This window comes from Eulemur rufifrons, chromosome 28, assembly GCF_041146395.1.
Source record: "Eulemur rufifrons isolate Redbay chromosome 28, OSU_ERuf_1, whole genome shotgun sequence".
Lineage (NCBI taxonomy): Eukaryota > Metazoa > Chordata > Mammalia > Primates > Lemuridae > Eulemur > Eulemur rufifrons.
Window position 1 is genome coordinate 23,676,000 of NC_091010.1, and position 26,118 is coordinate 23,702,117.

Sequence of the window (26,118 nt, forward strand, 5' to 3'; positions counted from 1 at the left end):
GATTAGATTAGCACAGAGTGGTTTCTGAATTAATAAAGAGCTATTTGATAAAAAGTCTTGTTATTCCTTGTCTATCCAAAACAACATCTACTGGTGACAAGAATGGAAAGCAGGACGCATTAATGGGTCTTGGGTGCTCCTGGCAAACTGGTGAATATGTTCTCCACTCTGACCTCTGAGCAAATTCTGTGACTAAATGGCAGCTTTGGGGCCTGTTTAAAACTTTAATGGCAGCCAGACATTTCTCTGGAATTCCTACATACTGGTGTTTTTATTCCTTCTTGAGGCAAACAAATTAGAGAACCAAACCAAAACAAACAAGTAAACAAAGGTGGAGGTGGCATAAGAGATTGAATAAATGAAATATGACACACTTGTAAAATGGATATAAACAGAAAGAGGTCAATCTACACACTCTGACACAGCTTGCAGTTCAGCTCAGATATATGAGCCAATTCTCAATCTGTAGAGGTTACACCAAAGCCCTGCTTGCAAAAGGACTTCCTTGAGAGAATATGTTGCTCACAATTTAGCCCAACATTAGTTGGTTGTCATAATTCATTTGATATTAAAGGCCAAGACCTGGGTTCTATTTGAGAGTCCAGCCAAGTTACCTGTGATACTACGGTGTATGGAATAGGTCTACTCAGTCTGTGATAGGAGATGGAAGCTTATTCCAGGGTGGCACAACATCAACACTCAGTAAAGGAGGTGCCAACAGTCATCTCATGAGACACTTAGAAAAATTGTTGAAAATCATAGTCATAAGGATGATGATAGTTGTTATTGCTGAAAACTGTGTTTTTCTGCAAAGTTTCATGAGAAAGTCTCACATTGTACATGCTAGGATCCAAACCAGTTACACCATTAGAACATAATGTAGATGACACCACGGTCATCACAACAGTAGGTCTTAGGCTATTTGTTACCAATGGCATGATGTGTACAGACTTGACCATATTCATCTTAACTTCCTAAAGATGAATAAGATTTATGAAACAGTCTCCAACTAGCAAAGATTAAGTTAGTTTTTACCAGGAATTATGGATCTGGACTAAAGTCACTCTAACCAAAGGTCTACAACCTTCTGAGGTATATAATATGGGAAGTGCAAATCTATCTTGTGTGTCATCACCATGGTGATCATCTGGGAGGACATTCTTTGTACGATGATGTGACAACACACAGACTTGAGAAGCACATCTTCCATGGCCTTTGGACATTGGATTTTTTTTTCCCTCTATTCTTTCTAAAGACACTCTGAAGCTACAAAGTGATGAAAATTATAACTCCTTCTTAGCTGAAATGGACATTATTTACCACAAAATAAAGATTAATATGCACCTGCGTTATGCCATGCACTGTGCTGAGTGCTATAAATGTGAGTTGAGAGGATATAGTTTCTGCTTAGCCCACAAATATAATGCAGGGACCTCCTTGAGAAAGAGCATCTTCCTCACTGGTTAAAAGATGTTAGCTACAAAGTTCATTTTGTCATTTTATTCGTTTTTAAATCCAGTTGTTATTTTTGCACTTTGGGAGATGCTGCAAGTGAACTTGTGCAGTGCTTAAGGCTGGAATTGGATCAGAGTAGTTTTTACTGATAAAGAACTGTTTGGTTAAAGGCCCTTTTGCCCCTAGATTGTCACAGGTGCCTTGTGCAATAGTTGAGTCAGAAAAGTCTCTGGAATCAAAGGGTTGGGGAGAGTTGCCCATGAACTCTTCAGAAATCTGGATCCAGCTACTGGCCCAGTTATTTCAGAGTTTCCTGCCTTTGCTGTTATATAACGAAATGCTCTTCTTCAAATTCTCACTTCCCCTGCCCCCTTGCACTCTTCAAATTACTGCTGAAGCAGCTGGAGCCAGGGCTGCTGCAGCCTTGAAAGCCCGCCAGAGCAGCTGCTGTTGGAGTGGGAGCAGTGGTAGAGTAAGATTCTAATTTGATCATTTACCTCCCTTCGCACTCAAGAAGTGTGAGTGCTGTTTTGCCGGCATAAACAGAGTGAAAGTATTTTTAATACTGCATAGAGGATGGAGGAGAGTCTATCTCTGGTCACAGTTAAAAAGCATTTCAAAACATAGCTATCACCTATGAATAGAGCAATGAACTAATGTATGGAATCCCATAGTCTTCTCTCAAACTCTACCACTGGGCAGCTCTCCTTTTCATTTTAACCTTTTTTTTAAAAAAGGAAAGTACTTCCCTGTCACTGAAGGAGAAAGAAGGAGTTAAGTAAAACTCTGCTCTCTAATTGTTGCTTCAAAAAAAAAAAAAAAAAAATGGCTTCTTGCCATGATTGGCAAAGAAATGCTTTGTTGGGCAGTATAGAAAGTGAATCATAGAGGCTGGAATGCCAGAAGTCCCTAAATAAGTAAATAGAGCAGGAATAACTTGAACAAACATATGCAAAGGATCAGTTATCGTAGCTCATAGCCACGTGATACCATCATTGGTGGCTCTGACTCAGAAATTTGCTAATGACACTGGCAGTGACTATGACCTCAATCCTGCCCTCACTGACGGAAACTAACGCAAGCACACCGTTGCTGATAAGTCTCTCTGGAATCTGAGCCATAGCCTATCCTCGTGCCTACGTCTGAACAATCCTGATCCCATTTATGGAGGCAAAAGCACACATCCAGAGGGCTGAGAAAGCCTCATCAGAGTTTGTGTCGTACCAAGGACCGTTTTCCCACCATGAAGCCAATGCTTTTTAGAGATTTTATGTAATAAACAACATATGCTAATGATTAATTCATTTTCCTATTTTTATTTATCAAAGGCATATGTATCTGCTAATCATAGCATCTAATTAGAAGGAACTAATCAGAGTCACCACACAAAAGCAGCTTAATCTGATACTCTAATCAGCCCCCGTGAAAAGTAAATGTAAAGAATAAATGTTAAAGTTCTGCTGGACTTTTTGAAATAATAAAAATAACTTCAGACCTATTATTACCTTTATGGACTCTCATCCAGCTATTAGAGATAGACTTCAAGGTGACTGGGAGAGACAGAAAGGAAAACAGCTTATTGTTGTGATAAATGTTGTACCAGAGGTGTGCTTTGGGTGATACGGATACAGGGAAGTCAGAGTACCTAGGACTATTTGAAATTGAATGGAGATAAGGACCTCTCTGGTGTCACCTGTCTGGCTGGGCAGATAGTGTTGAGAAAGGGAAGAGAGGAGGAAATTTTAGTTAGGACTGGGTATAAACTATTTTGTGGTTTAGCTGCTTTTGAAGAGTCAGCCCTGTCTCTAACGTATGACAAATGGGTGTGACAAGTTAAAGCATCTGTGGTACTTAATCTCTGTTTTAAGGTTAGGTGACATACCAGTGACAATAGAGACAATAAGAAGTAGTTCTATTATCCGTGTTACACACACACACACACACACATGCACACACACACACACACACACACACAAGTCCACCTATAACTCCTCATCAAAGTCTTACATCCACTAAGGTACAACATGTTGCTTTCCTACTTCAAGTCTCTGGAAATAATAATAAAGCTAAAACCCCAAATTCAGGTTCTGAAATGAACCTGAAAAATTGAAAGCCATCTTGTTTCTCAGAACAATGTTTGCCTAACTGATACTGATATGGGTAAATATGGCTCACTCCAGACTCCATGTTGGACTTTGGAAAACCATCTTGGATGAGCTGACACAACAGAATTTCCCTGACATGGATGCTGCTGTGGATTTAGCCATTCCTTTAAGGATCAGTACTCACTGGAAAAAAATCATTTTTGCCATTTTGCTCAAAACTAAGTTCTCAGCTTCACTACCATTGATATTTTGGGTTGGACAATTCTTTGTTGTGGGGGGCTGTCATCCCATGTGTTGTAGGATTTCATCAGCATCCTGGATGCCAGGAGCACCCCCCCAATTATGACAACACAAATGTTGCCAGACATTGCCAATGACCTTTAGGGGGCAAAATTAACTATGATTGATAACCATTGCTCTAAATCAAAGCATATTTCTGAGAGAATAAAATCTCTTTGGGCTCAAGTTTTGCATTCATGTAAACAATAAACAGTAAATCAAGGCATAGATTCCACCTATTTGGTCTTCATAATACCAAAAAATTCAATGTGACTCGATTTTTTCACCTTTGAACTTACTGTCTTGGGCAACATATAAACACAGTCTATGTTACATAGGGAAAGAATAATAGATTGAGAATTGGGAGAATTTGTTTCCAGTACTGATTCTGTCACTAACTAGTCCTGCAACATTGACTAAATGTCTTCATCTCTCTGACCCTCCCTTGATTTTTTTCATTTGTAAATGTACATGCTTGACTAAATTTTCCAGTTCTAAATGCAAAGAATATGAGACTCAGACGCCAGGGAACTCTAGCCCAGGAAACAGAGCGAGACTCTGTCTCAAAAAAAAAAAAAAAAAAAAAGAGAGAGAGAGAGAGAGAGACTCAGAATTTGATGCCACCACCATAGTTGATCCCATGGAATAGCAAAAGAAGAAAGCTCTTTGTCCTAGAGCAAGGCTTTATGTTAAACCTCCTAAGACTATTTAACCCAACCTCCTTGAGCACCAAAGACAGGTATCTGCAATCCAATTCTGAAAGTCCGGAGAAACGTTTGGAGTAATAAGTGGCTAGAAACGTATCACCTTACTTTTAGGTGTGGCTCCTGTGTTTAACGGCCATAGAATGGCCATAGAGATCAGTGTGGTGAGTGAAGAAGACCCTTCTCTCATTACAAAAAATGTTATTAGAAATCTGGGACTTGAGGTGATACTGTACCAATTACCAAAAAAACCCAAACCCTATACTGCACTTATATGAGACCCAAATTCTGAAACAAAATCAGTAAATCCTGGATCCTATAACTTTGTTTGGGTGCTGTGGTGTCTTTAAAGCCATGACAGAAAGAAGTAATATTTTGATTACCTTTGTAAACACAGGAGCTGCAATGATAGGTTTTCCATCCAATCCTTGCAAATAATTGGTAGGGCTCTGACACTGTTAGAAGGGAACCAACAATAGATTCACTGTCACTAAGATTATTAGATGCATAGAGAGATATAATAAATCTATAGAATTTGATATAGGAAATTAATCCCAACCAAAAGACTGATGATATTTTCTAAGTTTATGAATCACAGAATTCAAATTTTAGACTGAATTGATTATATTTCTTTCTAGGTCATGGTGGCTATAAAATATGTCCCCTCCATCTTCATCCTGCTCTTTCACATACAGATCTATGTAATTAACCCTGAACCCCTAAAGAGGTTCCATAGAACCCATGGGGCTACACAGATCACAGTTTGAAAACTAGAGGATTAGAACTAAAACTTGACATCTCTATGTTACTAAATGGGTCAAATTTTAAAAAGAGGCTGCAGATCAATATATTTAAATATATTTATCATCAATAAATAGATATATTGAAAACATATTACAAATATATTTAGACAGTATGATTTCATATGTTTTAAAGTCTATGCATACATATATATTCTTATACATGCATAGAAAATGCCTGGAACTATTTGCTAGAAAGTGCTACGAAGTGGTACCTCTGAGGAGTGGGGCATGGAAGTAGAACTTTGGCTAAAGTTTTTACTTAATATACTTTCGTACTTCTTGAATGTTTTTATAATAAGCATGTATTATTAGTAACTTGAAGGATGAGCACTTTTACTGTTTTCTAAAAAATAACTCCATGCTTGTTCCAACTTAGAAAGTAGAATTCTTCGCAGCTCCTTGAAGCTGAGTTTTATGATCTACAGTGTTTGTCCTGGGCCAGCCTGAGAACTGGCAGCTCACTGCATGTGTAATCAACACTTCTTCTAAAGCTGGAGTGTCAGAGCCAATTTGTAAAGAGGTTTTTTTTCTTTTCCTCAGAAATTAGCCTATAAAGCTGGAGAATATATTCCTAAAGCAGCAGGAGCCGCTGCTCTCGTACATCAGAAGTGCAAAGTGATTGTCCTGTTGTCGGAGTTGCACCTGAGGAAAACATGACCATGCCATGCAAGATAGTTGTGGTCACAGTGCCTGTCGTCACAGTCCATGGCACTCGAGTTTTGCTTAGATTCTTGTACCTGCTGAATGGTTGACACACGGGGCTGGGCCACCAAAGGCTGGGCTTGGGGTACAGCTGGAGGAATGGCTGCAGAGGTAGTGGGAGGAGATGACATCTCAGTTGGCTTCTGTATTCTGAGAAATTGTTAAAATATAGATTATAAAGCAGACCTATCACTGCTTGTGAAAATTCTTTCAGCAAAACTAGTAACGTGTCACTGCTTCCAGTTGGGTGTAATAAAAATCTTGGTTTGAGAATATTCCATGTTTACTGAGAGCATCTTTGCTATGCATTTTCTTGGGCAATGCAGACATGAAGATGAACAAGACACCATTCCTGTCCTTGGGTTAGTTGTTCTCGGTGTAGCCGGGAAGTCAAACATGTGACAACTCAGTGAGATCCAGGACAAGTGCTATGACAGAAGCATGTGCAGAAGATAAGTTTTGGACATTTGTTGTGTTGTTGCCCTCTGTGTTTCCCCTCCCCCTCCCATTTCAAGTAAGAGGCCAGGCTTTGTAAATCTGTACCTCTGGGATTTTGGCATGGCAGAAAGTAGAAATAGCCTGAAGTTGACGAGCTCTTCAAGTTTACACAAATTACATTAAAGAGATTATTTGAAGGGTAAGAGAGCCAGGAAGTATTCTTGAGAAGGCTGCAAAGGGACTTTGTAAACAAGAGAGGTCTATAGATCTTGCCAAAGAACCTGACCGGAGGGAGAACCTAAGTCCAGAGGGGAAGGCAACCGTCTGCATAAAGGGCTCCCGGTTGTGCTAAAGATACGAGTATCTAAGCATGTTAGGAAGCAATAAGCACTGGACTTGAAGGGACCTTGAGATCTGGGACATGGGCCTCTCACCCATAACTCATGGGGATAGATGACAGACAGAGGGCTTCCCTTTTGTCTGCTTTTAACCTCTGTCTCAGCTTCCTCATCTCTAAAGTGGGGAAATAATAATTCTTATCTTACAGGGTTTTTTTGTGAGGATTAAATGGGATAATTAATGTAATATGCTTGCTCTCACCCTTCTCCCTCTCTTTCTTTCTCTCTACATATATATGTATATATGTCTCCCAGGGATCTTTGCACAACTGTGGAGTAGGAAAAGGACGCTCAATAACGGCAGACTGCATATTTTGCCCTGCCAGGCAGGATCAGGCCTCAGAAGCAGAATTACGTAATGATGCAAAGCCTATCAGTGTCTCCAGAGCATCTGTTTTCTTCTGCAATAATATTAATAGAATCCCTGATTTCTTTACATGGCTACTCCAACTAAAGACTACATTTCCCAACTTTCATTGCAGCTAGGCGTGGCCGCATGAGTCCTCTCTGGTCATGGGATATGAGGGATGATGAAATACCCACTTTTAGAGAGATGACCTTAAAAGAGGCTTGGGACTACCATTTATTTCTTCGTATCTTAGACTAAGATGATGAAGGCAACACCTTAGCATGAGATGAAGCAGAAAGCTGGAAGCAGACCAGAACCTAGTGGAATGTGGAGCCATTTTACCAGCCAAATCCAGACTTTTATGTAAATAAGAAATAAATATCTGTCTTATTGAAGTCACAGTTAACTTGGGTCTCTATTGTACACAACTAAAGCTCAATCCTAACCTCTATAGGTAGATTTAAAACAAATAAATAAATGGGATATTTCTTGCTTATTTAAATTTATACCCATTAGGTTTATAAAACAAGTTATAGGAGCCTTGAGGAAGGAGTGATGAGTGTGCAGTAGAGGAGAAGCTTATTATAGAACTCGAAGAGGAAGAATATTTAGACCAGGTTATGTAGGATAAATAGGAGTTTGCCAGGCAGAGAAGGAGGAAGGGCAATCCTAGCGAAGTGAACAGCTTGAACAAAGGGGTGAGGAGGAGTTGTATATCCTTTGCGCGAGATGTCAGCAGTGCAGAGAGCCTGAGGTGGGAAACGGAGGAGGGGACAGGAAAGCCTGGTTGACTCTCCGCTGAGTAAGGCTTTGTGTGTGTGCTGTGTTAAGATTTTCAAAAATGTTGTTTGTGTCATGTTTGATTTTTGTTCCTCCACAGATGATCATCTTTTCTAAGCTAGGAAAATGAGAGGAGCAGAATTATGTTTTAGAGAATAACTGGCTGTAGTTCGGAGACTGTAAAAGAGAGAAACAGGCTGAAGCAGAGAGGAAGGCCCCTAAGGAGGTGGTTGGCGTAAAAGGCAGGAGAGAAGGAGTTGCTACCGCAAGGCCATGAGGATGATAAGGAAGAGGGTCGGCCGGGCACGGTGGCTCACGCCTGTAATCCTAGCACTCTGGGAGGCCGAGGTGGGCGGATCCTTTGAGCTCAGGAGTTCGAGACCAGCCTGAGCAAGAGCGAGACCCCATCTCTACTAAAAATAGAAAGAAATTATATGGACAGCTAAAAATATATATAGAAAAAATTAGCCGGGCATGGTGGTGCATGCCTGTAGTCCCAGCTACTCGGGAGGCTGAGACAGGAGGATCGCTTGAGCTCAGGAGTTTGAGGTTGCTGTGAGCTAGGCTGACGCCATGGCACTCACTCTAGCCTGGGCAACAGAGTGAGACTCTGTCTCAAAAAAAAAAAAAAAAAAAAAAGGAAGAGGGTAAAGGAGGAATCATTTATCCTGGTTATGAATGTTCATATCTGCAGAAAGGCTAGAAGCAAATCATCATTTCAAGGTAGGCACACATGAAGGATTTCTGCCCTTAAGGAGCTCACCCTCTGTAGGGGGAACAGAATATGCAAACACAGGTAACAACTCTTCAACCAGTCTCCCAAATATTGCCATTTGTTTCAGGTAACTTCAAGGAATGGTGCCGTGTCTGTTTCTGGTTCCCATGGCTTCTGTCTACTCTCCTCTGCTAGAATACCCTTTCCTCCCTTTTTAGGGGGATGTTCACCTACTGTCCTTTTATGACTCAGCTTAGGGTCATCAACTCTGTGGAGACTTTCCTGATCTCTCTCTCCCCCCAACCAATAAACAATCCTTTGTGCCAAATCCTATATACCCTGTACATGGTCATCATAGCCTGTTACACTTTATTATTATGTATAATATGTTGTATATGCTTGGTATATGTTTCTTGCTATGTTTGCTATATGTTTTCCTCTACTAGACTGTGAGCCTCTTGAATCTGATTTTTCTTAGCAGGATAGGTACTTAGTCAATGGTTGTGAAAAATAATGAATGGATGGATGCAACTTTGTTTAGTATTCAGTACAATTGTTTAGCAAAAAGGTTATGAGTTATCCTAGTCACTCATTTAGATATATGTATAAAACTATTATATTAATATGTTAAATAATACTGAAGTTTATATATATATACATATACATACATGTATGGTTATAGTTTGGAGACTGTAAAAGAGAGACATGTATGTATATGTATATATATAACATTTAGTATCACAAGATTTTGTGTTTCTGTGAGCACTATTATTCAGTCAGAAAAAATAAATTTTTTGAATCACCGGATTATTTGTTTTTTACTCTGTAGATATTAGTATTATGATATTTCATAGGTGATACTTCATTTTTCAAATATTGGGAATATGAATATTCAAATTAATCTGCTAGGTAAGACTTAAGCAAAAGAAGTAGAGTCTTCTCCAAATCTGCTCAATATACATATATATATTTTTCGGATCATACCCTGGAGCCACCTCTTCAAGTTTCTAGTAATCAATTAATAGCTTTCTTGGGATCCAAGGATGCTAAGGCTATAAAATAGAAAATTAGAATTACCGATTCATCTCTTCCTTGTGAGGGTCCCCTTCTGAGTCAGAAGAAGAAACCCCTGGAAAAATAAAAACAAGACATAAGATTTTTAAAATGGTAATTTCTTAAATTGGTTCATAAACAAGATACAAGAATTTAAGATGATAATATTTTAAACTGTTTCCTAAACATTTAAAGACCTATAGAATCTTAGACCTAGAAATGAACTCAGTGATTCCCTAACACTAACATCCAATTTGACAAATCAGGAAATAGACCCTAAGAAGTGGAGGGAATTGCTGAAGGTCACATGGCTAGTTAGTGATACTGTTCAAATTGGCCCAACTTCTAAGTGTTCTGGAATGTAAAACACTTGCTGATGCCTTTGGCCTAACAGAGCAGTCTTTGCTGATATTCTCTTGAGTTCAAAATTCTTTTGCTCTTGGCCTACACAGATTGAATAAAAGAAGGGATTACAGTGGATTCCAAACATTGTAGGTGTAGGTGGATGCTCTTCCGTCCAGTCCTAATATTAACAAGTCATACTTCATTTTGGGAGTGGGGATGTTTGAAGTCCTGTTGCTACAAAGGAAAAAACCCAGAAATCCAATCTCAGCACCGTTAGCAGAGCTTTGATCCTGGATTTACTTCTCAAGAGAGTGAATTCCAGGAAGACATAACAGAGCTAAATCTGGAGGTGTTTATTGGACTCTGAAAATTTGAGATAAAACACATATATACCTGCAACACATTTCTATTCATGTATCTATTTAATAAACGCTTATCAAATACTTGCTATGTACTTGGCATTATATAAGGTATTGGATATATAAAGAAGAATGAGACAGTCTTGGTCTTACAATCTAGTTGGTAAATGGGCATTCACATGATAACAATACAGTGTGTAAGTGCTAACCCCAAGGTATACATAAGGTATTATAGGTGAAAAAGTGCTAAAGAATGGTCCCCAGAAAAAACTTAGAGGATAAGACAAAATAGGAACACAAACTTAGGTAAATATATAAAGAGCATAAATTTATTTCTCCTCTAAAATTAATCATGTAAGTTTGGTGCTAATGTAAATGCCTTTGCAATGCTCCCAACTGGTCTCCATGCTACTACCCTTAACTCCCTGCAGTATATTCTCAACCAGTGCCCAGAGTGACTCTGTTAACAACTAAGTCAGATCACGTCAAGTCTCTGTTCAGAACCCTCCAGAACTTCCCATCTCCCTCAGAGTGAAAACCAAAGTCCTTGCAGTGATCTACAAGGACTTACATGATCTGCTCTCCTGCCTCACTCCAGCCCCACCATCTTGAACTTCTGACCTCACCTGTTCCTTTCTTGTGCTCTGCCCTGGCCATGTAGGCTCATCTCTGTACCTCAAGACAAGGATCCTCCCACCTCATGGCCACTGCCCTTGCTGATTTTTCTGCCAAGAGTGATTTTCCCTTGAATATCCTTGTGGCTTACTCCCTCCCTCCCTCCTGGTTTTCACTCAAATGTCACTTGTAATGAGGCCTTCCCTGGCCACCCTGTCTAAAGGTACAGCCAACACACATACACACACATACCCACACATGTGCACACTAATGCACACACATATACACAATTCCTATCCCTTTTTCTTGCTTTTTATTTCTTCTATAGTGCTTATATATATACCTGTCATGTTACATACTTTATTTATCTCATTTATTTTCTGTCTCTCCCATTATAATGTAAACTCATCAGTACATAAACGTAGGGATTTTTGTCTACTTGGTTCGCTGCTGTATCCCATGGCCTAGAAGAGTGTGTGGTAGAATAGGCCCTCAATAAATATTTATTTATTGTAACTCTATGTCTTAGTGGTAAGTGTCATGCTCCAAGTGCATTTTACTTTACCTTCTATATAAATCTCAGCAGAAGTTGAATCCGTCCCATAGATGTTAGAAGCAAAGCAGGAATAGCGTCCTGTGTCCTCTTCGAAGGCTTCGGCAATGGTCAATGAGTGCAGATTTCCTGCCTGCACAATGTGAATGTCTGGGGAATTTTCAAGCTCCTTGCCCTCACAGTACCACCTGCAGGGGAGAGAGTATGGCCATTGCACATGACTGGAATATGAGACAGTAACCTAGATGGCTCCAGATATTCTCTAAGGAGGAAACTGTGAACTTAATTTAAAGTCAGAACAGGCCGGGCGCGGTGGCTCACGCCTGTAATCCTAGCACTCTGGGAGGCCGAGGCAGGTGGATCGCTCAAGGTCAGGAGTTCGAGACCAGCCTGAGCAAGAGTGAGACCCCGTCTCTACTAAAAATAGAAAGAAATTATATGGACAACTAAAATATATATATATACAAAAAAAATGAGCCGGGCATGGTGGCACATGCCTGTAGTCCCAGCTACTTGGGAGGCTGAGGCAGTAGGATCGCTTAAGTCCAGGAGTTTGAGGTTGCTGTGAGCTAGACTGATGCCACGGCACTCACTCTAGCCTGGACAAAAAAGTGAGACTCTGTCTCAAAAAAAAAAAAAAAAAAAAAATAAAGTCAGAACAAAAACCCATCCATTATTATGGTAGCATTTGATTGTAACAATGAGAAGAGTTGGCAGGATTCAAATCACATTGACACCTGAGTCAGGAAATTAGAAAGTGGCTCCTATTGAGAATGATACAAAGGGAGAAGATGCATGGGAAAGCAAGTACCACCAACCACCAAGAGCAGGGTCTTTAATATGGAACTTGGCTTCACCTGAAATGACTTCTAGATTTCCATAGCATGCATTAAATAACTGTGACATTAGCTTATTTAGATGGAATCTAAGAGATAATAAAGGTTTGTGAAGTTGAGTACACTCATTCCCTCCTGAGAAATTTCATCTGACATAACTAAATGAAAATTAATTTGCTCTGTTACTTGAGTCATTGGAGTAAGGAGGATGGGTCATATTCTCCCAGGAGTGGCCCAACTCTGGCAAATAACTTAAGGTAAATATGTTTCTATATGCTAAGCTAAGAATAGGCAAGGGAGGATTCTTCCCAGAGTTTTGGATGGAACATGGCCCTGGTGACACTTTGATTTCAGACTTCTAGTCTCCAGAACTGTGAGAGAACAGATTTCTGTTGTTTGAAGCCATCCAGTTTGCAATAATTTGTTACAGAAGCCCTAGGAACCAGGTACCATGGGCAAGAAATAAGATATGCTCATGTTATTTACATTTGCATAAAGACAACTGGAAAGAATAAATTGCCAAAATAGCCAAAAGTGGCTACCCACTGGGGATGAAGGGCAACAAGGTGGATAAGGATAGATAAGATGTCTCAGTGCACACTTTTATGTTTTTTCATTTTTTGAAATAATTTTTTTTTTAGAGAGTTGCTAAGGCTGGAGTGCAGTGGCATGATCACAGCTCACTGCAGCCTTGAACTCCTGGGCTCAAGTGATCCTCTTGCCTCAGCCTCCCGAGTAGCTAGGACTATAGGCACATGCCACCATGAATGGCTAATTTTGTTGTTGGTTTTTTTAGTGATTGGATCTCACTATATTGCCTAGACTGGTCCCAAACTCCAGGCCTCCAATGATCCTCCTCTTGTCTTGACCTTCCAAAGTATTGAGATTACAGGTGTGAGCCACCATGCCCAGCTACTTAATAATAGTTATCAACATAATAAAAAGTAATTAAGTGGGAAGTATTACAACTATTCCATGTCAAAAATTAAATAGTCCTGGCAGTTGGTAATCTTTACTGTAATTTCAGATCTAACCACTCAGTGATTTAATCCCTCCCTCCCACCATTTACAAAGCAAGATTCTAAAGTTCATTTAAGAAAACCCACCTATTCAACTACTTCCCAATAGTCAAACTATTCTCTACTGCTCCATAAATATGTTATGGTCACCCCCACATTCAAGTCTCCGCTCATGTTTTTCTTTCTATCTGAGATTCTCTTCCTCTGTCTTTCAGCTACTGCAAATATAACTCATCCATCAAAATTTGGCTCAGATATTGCCTCCTACACTAAGCTATCTTTTACCATCACTTCTCAATGATCGTTATGTTTTCTAACTTCACTTTTTTCTAAACTGGGGCTATGTCATGCAAGACTTGATTATATGCTGTCTTTTATTGTCTATTTTGAAATTTTGTCTTATCTCACCAATTTCATTAGATTGTAAATTCTTGGAAGGTAGAAACAGTGTCTCATATGCTCTTGCAGCAACCACCCTGCATGGCACAGTTTTCTCTATACTATCTCCTTTGGCCATCTTACCTCATCCTGTAGTTTCAATCACCACCTCCATTTGGGATAACATCTAAATTTGTCTTTCCCATTCTGATTTCTGGACCCATGCCCCATCACTCTTCCCTTCACTGTGTTTCAACCACATTGGTTTTCTACATATTCTGTGAACACATAAGCGATTTCCCCACCTTGGGATTTTCCCCAAAATTCTGTTTCCCCAGATATTTACAAAGATAGGTCTTTCTTATCAGTCAGACTTCAGCTCAAATGTCCCCTCCTCAGAGAGGCCTTCCCTGACCCTCTTCCTCTATAGTCCCCTTGTCCTCAGTCACTCTCTCACATTACCCTCTTTTGTTATCTTCATAGCACGTTACTGTCTGAAATGATCTTATATACTTGTTTACTTTGGTATCGTTTGCTCCCCTGACTAGACTGTAAAGTCCATGACAGGACTACAATCCCAGTACCTACAGTAGTGTCCTGGCACATGGTGGGTACTCAGAAAATAAGTGTTTGATGGACTTGTTAAAAGGCTGTATGATGGAACAAATTAATAGTTAATATTTGGTAAGTATTTGTTATTTATTTCATCAAATTCTATGCCAGTCTTTGATTTCTGTTGTGATAGCAGCAGTACATGCAGCTGCTGAAATGTGTCTATAAATCTCCCAAAGCATAAATCTCACCAAGACCTCAAAGAACTTGTATAAACAAAGCCTCAGAGCATGTGTCGTTCTAAATCCAAATACTGGACATCCAATTAAACATGATGTATTGAGTACATGTGTTTACCTTTATTCCTCTCCGTAAATACCCCTAAAATGAAAATAAAAGAATTTTTAAAAGGTACAAAACCATGAAGGCAAAGAGAGTGGGAGGGGAGACAATACCAGAACAGAACCTTAAAAACTTTTGGAAGATAGAAAGCAGATTGAGGAGCCAGGAGAGTCGAGAAATGTGAAAACCAAGTGCTGACTTGGGAATGTCAGTGAAAGAAGAAGCCAATTTGTGCAGCAGAACCCCAGAAAGTTTTGGGATTTGAAGATAAGAGGTTGCTAACAATGGGGGAGGAGACAGAGCTTAAGATAGAGAAATTGGTTACAAGTTTGGAAAATGAGCTTTTAGATCTCCACACTAGGTCACCTCTCCTCTTCTGAACAGGATGAAAGCTGAGTTGCAGGCTAACCCAGCAGCTGCTCCATGTTGGAGCAGGAGGAGAAAGGCCTTCCAAAGGGATTTTTCTAGGGAAAACCAAATGGGTCTGATGGGTCACCTGAGACCTAACTGCGTAGAAGAGAATATTTAGGAGAAGTTACACAAATTTATTGGAGAATTGAGACAAATTTGTGTTAGAACAACAGAACTAAGCACATCAAAACAGAAGACAGCAATCAATTTTAGATGAAAATAAAAAGTTGCACAAGCAAAGAAACATTCATTTTACCCTTCTAGGCTTAGTCATGAACAATATTTAGGTAGTAATGTGAAGGTAAACATTAAATAATATTTTAAACAACAGTGTGATATGATTCTGTTGAGGTGATGAAGGAAAGAACAACAGGGGTGCTGGTCTAGTACAGGGGTGCTAAACTTCCATCTTACACAATAGGAAGTCAACAGAAAATAGCTAACATCGGCATACCAAGCAATAGCAATGTGAGCATCTTACAGTGGTTCTGAAAGTGTAGTTCACTTTTTGTGAAGACAAAACTATTTTCATACGATACTAAGATATTATTTGTCTTTTCACTGCATTGACATTTACATTGATGGTGCAAAAGCCACAGTGGGTAAAACTACTGGTGCTTTAGCAACACAAATTAAAGCACTGTCACAAAACTGATGAGTGGTTATTGTGTTTACCACCACATTTGCAGTAAAAAATAAATACATAAGTATATATATAAATAAAAAGAAAAAAGAAAACTCCAGTTTCACTGAAAAATATTCTTGATGAAGCAGTAAAAATCATTACTTTTATTAAATCTCAACCTTTAGTTCATGTGTTTTTAATACTTTGGGAGGTGAAATGGAGAATAGCATAAAGGATTTCTCCTGTATATGTAAGAGCACTTCTGTGATTGTTCACATTGAGCAATACATAAAACAATATTTTAACTTCAAAGAACAAATGACAGACAAATTATGGTTATTCAGACTTGGGAATTCGGCAGACATTTTCTCAAAAATGAAAGCAGTAAGCCTGTCACTTTAAGTAAAAATAACAGACAGTATTTGTTGCCAATGAAAAAAATTCGAGGTTTCAAGGAAAAATTAGAATTTTGGATAACTCGTATCCCCCACAATGAGTTTAGGGATTCCCAATACTTAAAAACTTTTTCATTAAATCAGTGATGATTTTAATAAATATGCTTTTTAAATATTATACAATAAAATGTGTCACCTTTTGGAAGATCTGCATTACTATTTTCCAAATGACCAATGTGTCATGATGTTACCCTTTAAAGTTCAAGACAGACCAATGGGTTTTAGTACAGCAGAGTACCAAAGCTCATTGGGATGATTCCAGATTTCACATGGGAACTAACCTTTAAGAAACTACTGCTTGTTTTATATTGATACAGTATTAAATAAGAATAGCCACAATTATCTGAAAAGCCTATTAAAATACTCTTCCTGTTTCTGATAACATATCTGTGTAAGGCTGGATTTTTTTTCATTTATTTCAACCCAAACAACATAGTACAACAAACTGAATACAGAAACAAATATGAGAATCCAGCCATTGTCTATTGAGCCAGATATTACACAGCTTTGCAAAAAATGTAAAACAATGCTACTTTTCTCACTCAATGTTTTGTTTTGAAAAATACAGTTATTCTTCATAAGATTATTTATGTTAACATGTTTATTATTAGTTTAAAACGAATAAGTAAATATTTAAAACATTTCTCAGTTTCGATTTCTAACATGATAAATAATTATAAGTCACATAAACAAAACCTCTTTTGGGCCTCAATGATTTTTAAGACCAAATGGGTCCTGAGAACAAAAGGTTTAAGAGCTACTGGCATGTTATTTAGAAAGCTAGAGGTAAATAAGCAGAAAACTGCAAAAAAGAGTTCAAAGTGGTCTGTGCTTTAATGATATTTGACTTTTTAAGCAATGTAACTATTAATTTGATAAAACAAGTGTAAATAGCTATTTCAAAACAAATAAATACCTTCCTTCATATAAACATTATAGGATTATCTTAATTCTTTACATCATATTTTTTGTCCTTATGAAAAGGAGAGTGAGGACAACCATGTGCCATTGGATAGCAAGGAGATCGGTGGAGTGATTCCAATGCCCAAACTCTGTCAGAAGCGTTTCTGTCCTTACTCAGATGGCCAGGACGGCTTCAGCAGGCCCAAAGAACAATCAGTAACCGTCACTCTGACATTAACAGCATGACCCACTTAGAAATAACACACAGATCAGGCTGCCTTCTGGAAAGGTGATTCAATTTACCCAGCTACTCTGAAAACTTTTGAGGGTAAAGAAGAAATCAGACTCTCCTTAAACGTCTGCCGTGTTGGGGAATGCTTTCATAGACGTGCCCTGCCCAGCAGCGTGTTTTTAGAATGCCAAATCCTCATGATACTTACCGAATGGCACTGCCTGCCAGCTGTGATGCATTGCTCAAAAGAAATGAGTACATGATCTGGGGAAATGGGGCAAGTTCACATAACAAAAAAGGACCCGCCTTTCATACCCAAGGCTAGCTCGCCTCATGTAAGCTACCAAGCCTGGGAAGGAAGAAGGAAGACACCAAGAGACACATTTTCCAGATTGAACTGGACTTTTTGGCTACATATTACCATTCTGCTGTTAGGTTACTATTTCATCTAAAATATGGCTTGGGTAAATATTATGACTCACTGTTTTAGCACATTAACAACTTCTAACCATAATTTGAATGTGTTATTCTGACTCACCAGTAACAACGTTCATTAAAAGAATGATTACTCAGAGTCTTTCTTTAAACATGTCCCAGTCCTTCCACAGTCCCTGTCCCACCTTCTATTATTCCCTCCCCTAATACCCTGTTCTATTTCTTCGCAGGACCTATATATAATTTATAATTATATATTTATTTGTAGGTTTATTTGTTTTAATGTCTCTCTCTTTTACTGGACAATAAATACCACGAGGGCAAAGATTATCTCGTTTGTTTACCACTGTTTATCTGGCACCTAGCAGAGTGCATTGGTACATCAAAGCTGCCCCAAAAACATTTTGTTGTATGAATGTTAAATGAATGAACCCAATTAGGATTATTATGGCCTCAAGTCTTTTTCATCTGCATTTTTTAAGAAGGCTTAGGTGCTAGAAAAGAACTTCCCTTGAATTGTTTTTAATTAGCTTCATCTAACAATGTTGGATCTCATAAGGGAAGAATGTGAGGCCTGCAACACAGCCAAAAGGTAGTTATTTGCTTGCTGACATTTCTAGCTCTCTCCAAGATTCAGAGCCACTCTTCATATACAGAGTACAGCTGGAGTATATTGGACAATAGGATGGTGGATGTTTTCTAACAGGACTCAAGGTCATGCTGGATTTTGTGATATAATTTGTATGTCCTGTTTGACTGCTACTGAGTTAACAAACTTAAGTTTTCATGTCCACTCGTGGGAAGGTGGGAGTGTAAATGGGAGGATATGTCTGTGCTTTCAGTTTTATTAAAACTTATTGAGTTCTTCCAGGTGGAAACTTCTTCATAACTTAAGAAAAGCATAAATAGCAATTGGCTAATGCTAAGTCTTCAGGGCCACCCCTTATCACATAGCCAATTTTAGACATAACAAAAGAGAGGATGAATAAATGTGAAGATGAAAACAGTTCCTAAAATAATATTTTAAAAAGACTAAATTACTTTGAGGAGGGGTAACTAGTAATCCTTCTAGAAATTTCCCTCTAGAAATCCTTTTTCTTTTTCTCAGAGTACTTATTACTAAATTCCTACATAATTTATTCGTTAAATCTATTGTGACGAAATAGATTGAGAATCTATCTATTCTCTTTCGTCTCATCTAGAATGTAATATGGCAGAAAACTTTGCTTTATTTACCGATGAATCCCAAGTCCTTGGACTAGTTCCTGATGCCTAGTGAGTGCTGAATGAATTGTTATTGAACAAATGAACAAGTGAACGTATTGAATTTCCTAGTTTTGTTGTTATTGTTGATTCAATGTACTTGAATCTTTCCATGTTACATATTCTAAAGTTTAATTTCTTCCTTTCTTCTGTTTGCTATGTTAAATCTTTCTTTCAGAAGAAATTCTATGTGTTCAATTTAGAGCCCCTTTCATGGTATTGACTTTCCTTAGCTGTTTGAAAACCTTGCAATTTTACGGAGGTTGGCTCTGATTACATACAGGAGGTGTTTCTGGTGCTTGTCAGGGAGGGGCAGGCTGTAATTTCAGGTGAGGCATGTATTGTGTTCCAGCAGCTCTTCAGTCCTGTTCCCGCTCGCTATCTGGGACACTGCCCTGCCTCCCCAGCACGCATTTGCCAGCTCTGGCTTCTGTGTCAATTGGCTGTGTTTGCTGCTCAGCCCAAGCAGGGGGAGCAGGAGGCACAGCCTACACAGCTGCTCTGAATGTAGTTTCCAGACTAATCACCCTGACTCCCCCTGCGCCCTCTCGCTTATTGTGTCTTGTGTCTTCGAGCCTCAGCACACCCAGAAGAGTTCTTAGCTCCGCAGCCGTCCTCTCTGGGGTATGATTTGGGCTTTGCATTTTCTTGTCAGTCAGGTTCCATCTGCTTAGAGGCAGATTTACCAGAAAACCAATGAAACTTCAGGTTTCCTCACCTGCGTGGTTCCCTTCCAAGGACCTGTACTTAAGTGTGTCTTCACAATTTTGCATTATTTATCTTAAAGAGGACCTCCCAAATTGTATACACTTTAGGGCCCGCAAAACTTGGATCTGTCACCTCCGCATGCTTTATACATTTGGGGGATTTCTAAAAATTTCCGGTCTATAGATGGCACTCTATACTGTTTTCCAGTTAGGTTTTGGGGTATTGGAAGGGAAGGTAGGCCATGTGCTCAGTTTACCATTCTGATATGATCCCCTTTTCACTGTTAAATTACGTCTAATCTGCCTCTGCACCCATTACCCTTTTAAAACTGCTCTTACTGAGGTCATCATGGTCTCCATGTTACTAAATCAAATGATACTTTTCAGTTTGCGTCTCACGTGATCTCTAGTATTTAGAGTGCTTGAGTACTTATTCCTTCGTGAAGCAACTCTTCCTTATGACTGCCCCCATTTGTTTCCTACCATTTGAGATGTTCCTTCCCAGTCTCCTTTAGGGAATTTTCCTCATCTACCCAAACTTTAAATCTTGGAATTGCTTTGCAATATGATCTGGACAGGAGTGATACTCAAAATAATTGACAGTTGATTCAGACTGGATGCCTCCAACCAATCAGAAAGATGCAAACCATATACTGCCTCAAGGGCTATACCAGTTGTACTGATTAAACATTCCACTTGGGGCTTGGGGCCAATTCTCTTCTCACAAAAATACGAGAAGGAAAATACAAAAATGCAAAAGTTCTAAACAAAATATTAGCAAACCAAGTCCTGAAATACATAAAAATATAATAGATTATGACCAAATTGTGTTTATCCTGAGAATTCCAAATTGGTTTAACATTATAAAAAACCAATATTCTTTACCAGGGTAAAGGAAAAAACCTATGATAATCTCAATAAATGCAGAAAAAGTGTTTGATGAAATTCAGCATCCATTCATCATTTTTAAAAATATTAATCTTCTAGACAAAAGAACTTACCACAAAATCTTACATAATATGTTGAAAAATGGAAAACATTCCCTTCAAGATCAGAAATAAGACTAGGGCACCCAGGGTCACCACTTCTGTTCAACATTGTACTGGAAGACTTATCTAGCTCAAAAAGGCAAGAAAATGGAATATAAAATAGAGGACTGGAAAGGAAGAATACTCAAAAAAAAGTCCATTGAGGAAAGATTTCATGAATTTAGTGGTTGTTGAATGAGAAAAATTCCCCTAAGGAGAATTGTTTCATAAACTTAGCAAAGTTATAGAAATCAATTGTATTATTATATATAACAAATATAGAATATAATTTTTTAAAAGTTACCATTTATAATAGCATAAGAAGGAGGTAGCTAAGAATAAAGCCAACCAAAGATTTGTAAGACCCAGAGAAAAGTTTACAAATCTTTATTGAAATATATTAAAAAATACCTAAAAAATAGAGAAACACATTATGCTCTGGAATATGAAAGCTCAGTATTTTAAAGATGCCAGATTCTCCCTAAATTGATCCACAGATTCAATGTAATCCCCCAAATCTTATTAGATCTTTTAAATTTTTTGTGGAATTTGATGATTCTAAAATTTATATTGTAAAGCAAAAGAACAAAAAGAACCAACAATCCTTAAAATGAAAAAGTGGGAAACCAAGAACTGTGAAAAATCTATGGTAATGAGATAAACCACAGGAAAAGAATAGAGAGGCCAGAACTAAACCCACACATTTATGGAATTTTGATTTATCCTATAGCTGGCACTATATATCAGTGGGGAGAAGATGTACTCTTTCATATTGTGCTGGAATAATTGGTTATCCGATCTAAAAAAAAATTGAAATAGGTCCCCTGCTTTACATCATACACAAAAATCAAGTTTAAGTGGATCAAAAACTTAAATGTAGAAGGTAAAATTATAAAACTTTTAGAAGACAAGATACAAGATTATCTTTATGACTTTGGGGTTAGGAAGAATTTCTTAAATGAGACAAACTACAAAAACCAAAATCATAAAGGAAAAATTAATTAACTTGACACTAAAGTTAAGAATAATTATCAAAAGACACCATAGAGAAAATAAAAAGACAAACCAAGAGGAGAGGCTATTTTCATAATGCATATGTCATATGACTAGTATCCAGAATATTTAAAAAGTTTTATAAATCAATAGGAAAAGAACAAACAACCCAATCGAAAAATGAGTAAAAGACATAAACAGGCCCTTCATAGAAAATGAACCCTGAATGATCAATAAACAAAGAAAAAATTCTCAACCTCATTAGTAACTACAAAAATGAAAATTAAAACCACATGAGATAACACTTCACACACATCAGATTGGCAAAATTTAAAAAGTCTGGTAAAGGTTGGGCATCACAAGTCCAAAAATATGAAATCTCAAATGCTCCAAAATCCAAAATGCTCACAGGAAATGCTCATTGGAGCATTTCAGATGTTGAAGTCTCAGATTTGTGATGCTCAACCAGTAAGTATAATACAAATATTCCACAATCTGAAAAAATCCAAAATCTGAAGCACTTTTCTCGTCCCAAGAATTTCAGATAAAGGATGCTTAACCTTTAATATAAATATTGGCAATGATGTAGAACAACCCAAAACTCTTATACAATGGTGATGTGAATGTAAATTGAAACGATTCCTTTGGTAAAAACAATTTGAGATCATTATTACATAAAGTTGAAGTTATATATATTCTGCCAGCAATTCCATGCCTAAACACACTCATGCACCAAGACAAACTTGTGTACCAGAAAAGTATATTAGAGCATTTATAGTACTATGGTTTATATTAGGAAAAAAAAAACTGGAAACAATCCAAATATGCATCAATAATATTCTAGTCATAGTAAAATACTATATAGCAATGAAAACAAGTGAATTAAAGTGACATGTAACATGAATACACTTTTTAGGGGAAACATTCAAGTAGCAGAAGAAAATAGACATTATGATTCTACTTACATAAAAATTTTAAAACTTGTAAAAGTTACTAATATTATTTTTAAAAGTTTTTCATTATGGACACATTCAAACATACACAAAGTAGAGACTAGTATAATGAACCTCTATGCACACATTGCTTAGCTTCAACAAATTATCAGCAAATTGTCAGTTTATTAAAATACAGATGGCTGAGCCTCATCCTTAGAGATCCTGATTCCGTGGGTCCAAGGTGTGGCCTGTGAATTTGCCTGTCCACCAAGGTCCCAGTTGATGCTGACGTTGCTCGTCTAGGGAACCATTTTGAGTAACTTGTTCTAGGAGGTTCTCAGAATCTGGCCTCTACACCCTCTCTGGACTAATCTCAAACCATTCCTCCTCACTCTTTATATTCTGGCGACATCATTCCTCCAATTCCCTAAATTCAACAATTACCTTGCTGCCTCAAGGGCTTCAAATTTTCTATGCCCTCAGCCTGCAATGCTTTTTTCCCCACCCTACTTTGCTAGGCAAACTCCTAGCCATCCCTTGTGTCTCATCTTTAATATCACTTTTCAGGAAAACCTTTCCAACCTACTCACAAGATCCCTTTGCTACATGATCCCTCCTTTATAACATTTATCATAATTGTAATCATATAAATCATTTGTGGAATTTTTATTTATTATCGGTGTCCCTTCTAAGCCCCATGAAGTCAGGGAATTTGTCTGTCTTGTTCACTGCTTTAACTTTAGTGCCTACAACAGTATATCACACTTAAATAGGCACTTAATATTTGTTGGATGAAAGAATAATCAAGGTTTCTAGACTTTTCTAAAAAGTAGAAAGAAAAAGACCCTAAATAATATAGTATGAAATTTCTGTTTATCATTTAAGATATCCTTTTTCTTTATAACTATTTTGTTTCCTTTTTATATTCTTGGCACAGTACTTATAGACAAATGTCTAGAAGTAGCAATAATAAAACTTGGCCATAGTGGGCATCAGCAACTATAAAAGGCAAATTTGTGCTGCCTTCAAAGGTTGTGTACAAGCAAACAGAGCGTGACCTAGCCGTACATTCCTGGGAAAAGAATTTGGAGTCAGGATACACAAAAGGATCATGGCCATTTGCTGTGAAGTCACACAGACTCTTTCATCTGTGGGAAACACATGAATGTATTCCATTTTCTAGGACAACTCCTCCAGTGAAGCTATGTCCAAGATTAATAAGCTTTCAAAAATGCTAGTTTCAGTGATATAGGATCCCACTTCTATTTATAAAACAATTTCTACCCAATTAACTTGGAAATCAACAATATAAACAGAAATGATTTTTCACCTTGCTAAACTAGGGTGACAAGAACATGGATAAAATACTGATTACACACAGGAGCACACAGATACAAAGTTAGGCTTCAGTTGCCCAGTATACTTACTATATTTTCTTACTAAAATAGCAAGATGATACTGTCCTTATTGACTATGATGTTTCTATTTAGCAAACCAAAATGTCTCATTATTTTATTATTTTAATGCATTTTTTAAAGGGAAGCTCTGGATCAAAATTTGTGCTACTGTGTCCTGTGGAGATGCCTCAGGAGTTTCAGTGGTGAGCAAGCAGGTAGGGCTCCAGGCGCCTCCACCCCACCCCTCTTCAAACCCAATAGCACCAATTTTATCTTAAAATGAAATCTCCGTGTGTGTGTGTGTGTGTGTGTGTGTGCGTGTGTAACATGTATTGGGATAAAATGTAATGAGGTTTTTTTTTGGGGGGGGGAAGGGAAGAGTTACTGCTAAACGAAGGAAAACATTACTCCACTCTAGCCCTGGACTGAACCAACAACTAGAAGTTGTGTTTACAATCCCTTTGTAATGACAGAGATATTGTGTCAGACTTTCCCAGTGTCCAAGTTACTCCCTGGAACGTCTCTAGCTCCAGTACTCTCTCGTTTGACCTTCAGTGCTGCATTTCCGACTGCCTATTGGATATGGTCCCTCTCTCCCAACAGACTCAAACCCTTATCAACTTCCTCCACAAATTAGCTACTTTTTCCACTTTCTCAGTCCTTGCCAGTGACCCCATCTTTCTTTCAGGTACTCAACTCCATAAACTTGTGGAGTAAATTTTTTTACTCATCCTTCCTATCTAGCCAGTCACCAAGTTCAGCTTGATTTCTTTTCTTCTAAATGTCTCTCACTAAGGTCTTTTCTCCTCATTGCCACTGCACCCACCTGTGTCTGACTTGCCTGGGATGCCTTCCACAGCTTCTTAAGTGGCCTTGTGGCTCCATTCTTTTCCGATTTCACTCATTCTTCCAGACTAATTCTCCTTAAATGCTCCCTTTCATCTTGTTACTTCCCTATACACAACCTTAAATAGTTTACTGTTTGTGTTGAAACCAAGTCTGTACTATTCTGTGTTGCTTTCAAGGTTCTTCAAAGTCATCTAGCTCTACTCTCCTTTCCAGTTAGGTCAGTCTCCTCCCTGCCATATAAAAACATTATGTAAACACGTTGAGTTGACCTGGCCTGAAAGGACCCATCCCTTCTGCCTACCTCTTTGACCTCATCTCTAATCTTTCCTTATCTGATACCCATGTTCTTGGCACCACCAAGTACTTGTGGTTCCCTGAAAACACTTGCCTCTGGGCCTTTGCACCTGCTTTCTCCTTCCATCCTTGTTCTCCTCCACCTCCTGTGTTCATGCTTCCTTTATCCTGCACTCCAGGCAAAGTAACTCCCATCTTCCTTTGAGCCACCATTGCAGCTTATGCATACTTTTGTTATAGCCCTTATGATGCAATATTGTTGTGTTTTGATTACATGTCTGTCTGAGCTACCCTCTCAGAGGAGTTTAGACTGGGTTTCAAAACTAGGTCCCTGACCTCCAATAGCTCACGATTGTTTTGTACTAATAGTGAATCACTTTGGTAACTCAATAGGTATCTGTTGAATGAATGAATGAGTAAATCTTTACCTAAATCCTTTTTACTCTTCAAATTCAACTACAATTCCCCTATATCTCTGAAGCCTTCTTTGACTTTTCTAGTCCTCCCTCTCTTCTCTGAAACCTGATAGTACTTATGGTTTGTACTATAAAAATCAGGTTAATTTCTTTAATTGGATGGGAAGCTTCTTGAAAGCAGGGACTTGTATAAATACTGTGTCTGTCATTGCATGGATTACAGTGTTGAGCACATAGTAAAAGCTAACTAAATATTTGCTTTCTAATTAGTTATATAAATTTTGTGCTTAGGAAAATAATGATAGCTAACAATGTACCTGAAAAACTCTAATTTTTTTCTTAATATAATTGCAGCCATGAAATTAAATACTAATTCATTCTGAAAGTATTTACTG

The 26,118-nt window shown here is 38.1% G+C and overlaps 1 protein-coding gene across 2 annotated transcripts in view; it reads right to left on the minus strand.

The window, feature by feature from the left end:
* MYPN (myopalladin) overlaps nucleotides 1–26,118 on the minus strand; it is an 84,911-nt gene that overhangs the window by 41,690 nt on the left and 17,103 nt on the right. For both annotated transcript variants that reach the window (XM_069460335.1, XM_069460336.1), the window contains 4 exons: nucleotides 11,666–11,841; nucleotides 9,806–9,857; nucleotides 6,084–6,198; nucleotides 4,927–4,998 (listed from right to left, as the gene is read on the minus strand). In XM_069460335.1, the coding sequence (XP_069316436.1) occupies nucleotides 4,927–4,998; nucleotides 6,084–6,198; nucleotides 9,806–9,857; nucleotides 11,666–11,841 (415 nt within the window). The remainder of the gene's footprint in view (nucleotides 1–4,926; nucleotides 4,999–6,083; nucleotides 6,199–9,805; nucleotides 9,858–11,665; nucleotides 11,842–26,118) is intronic.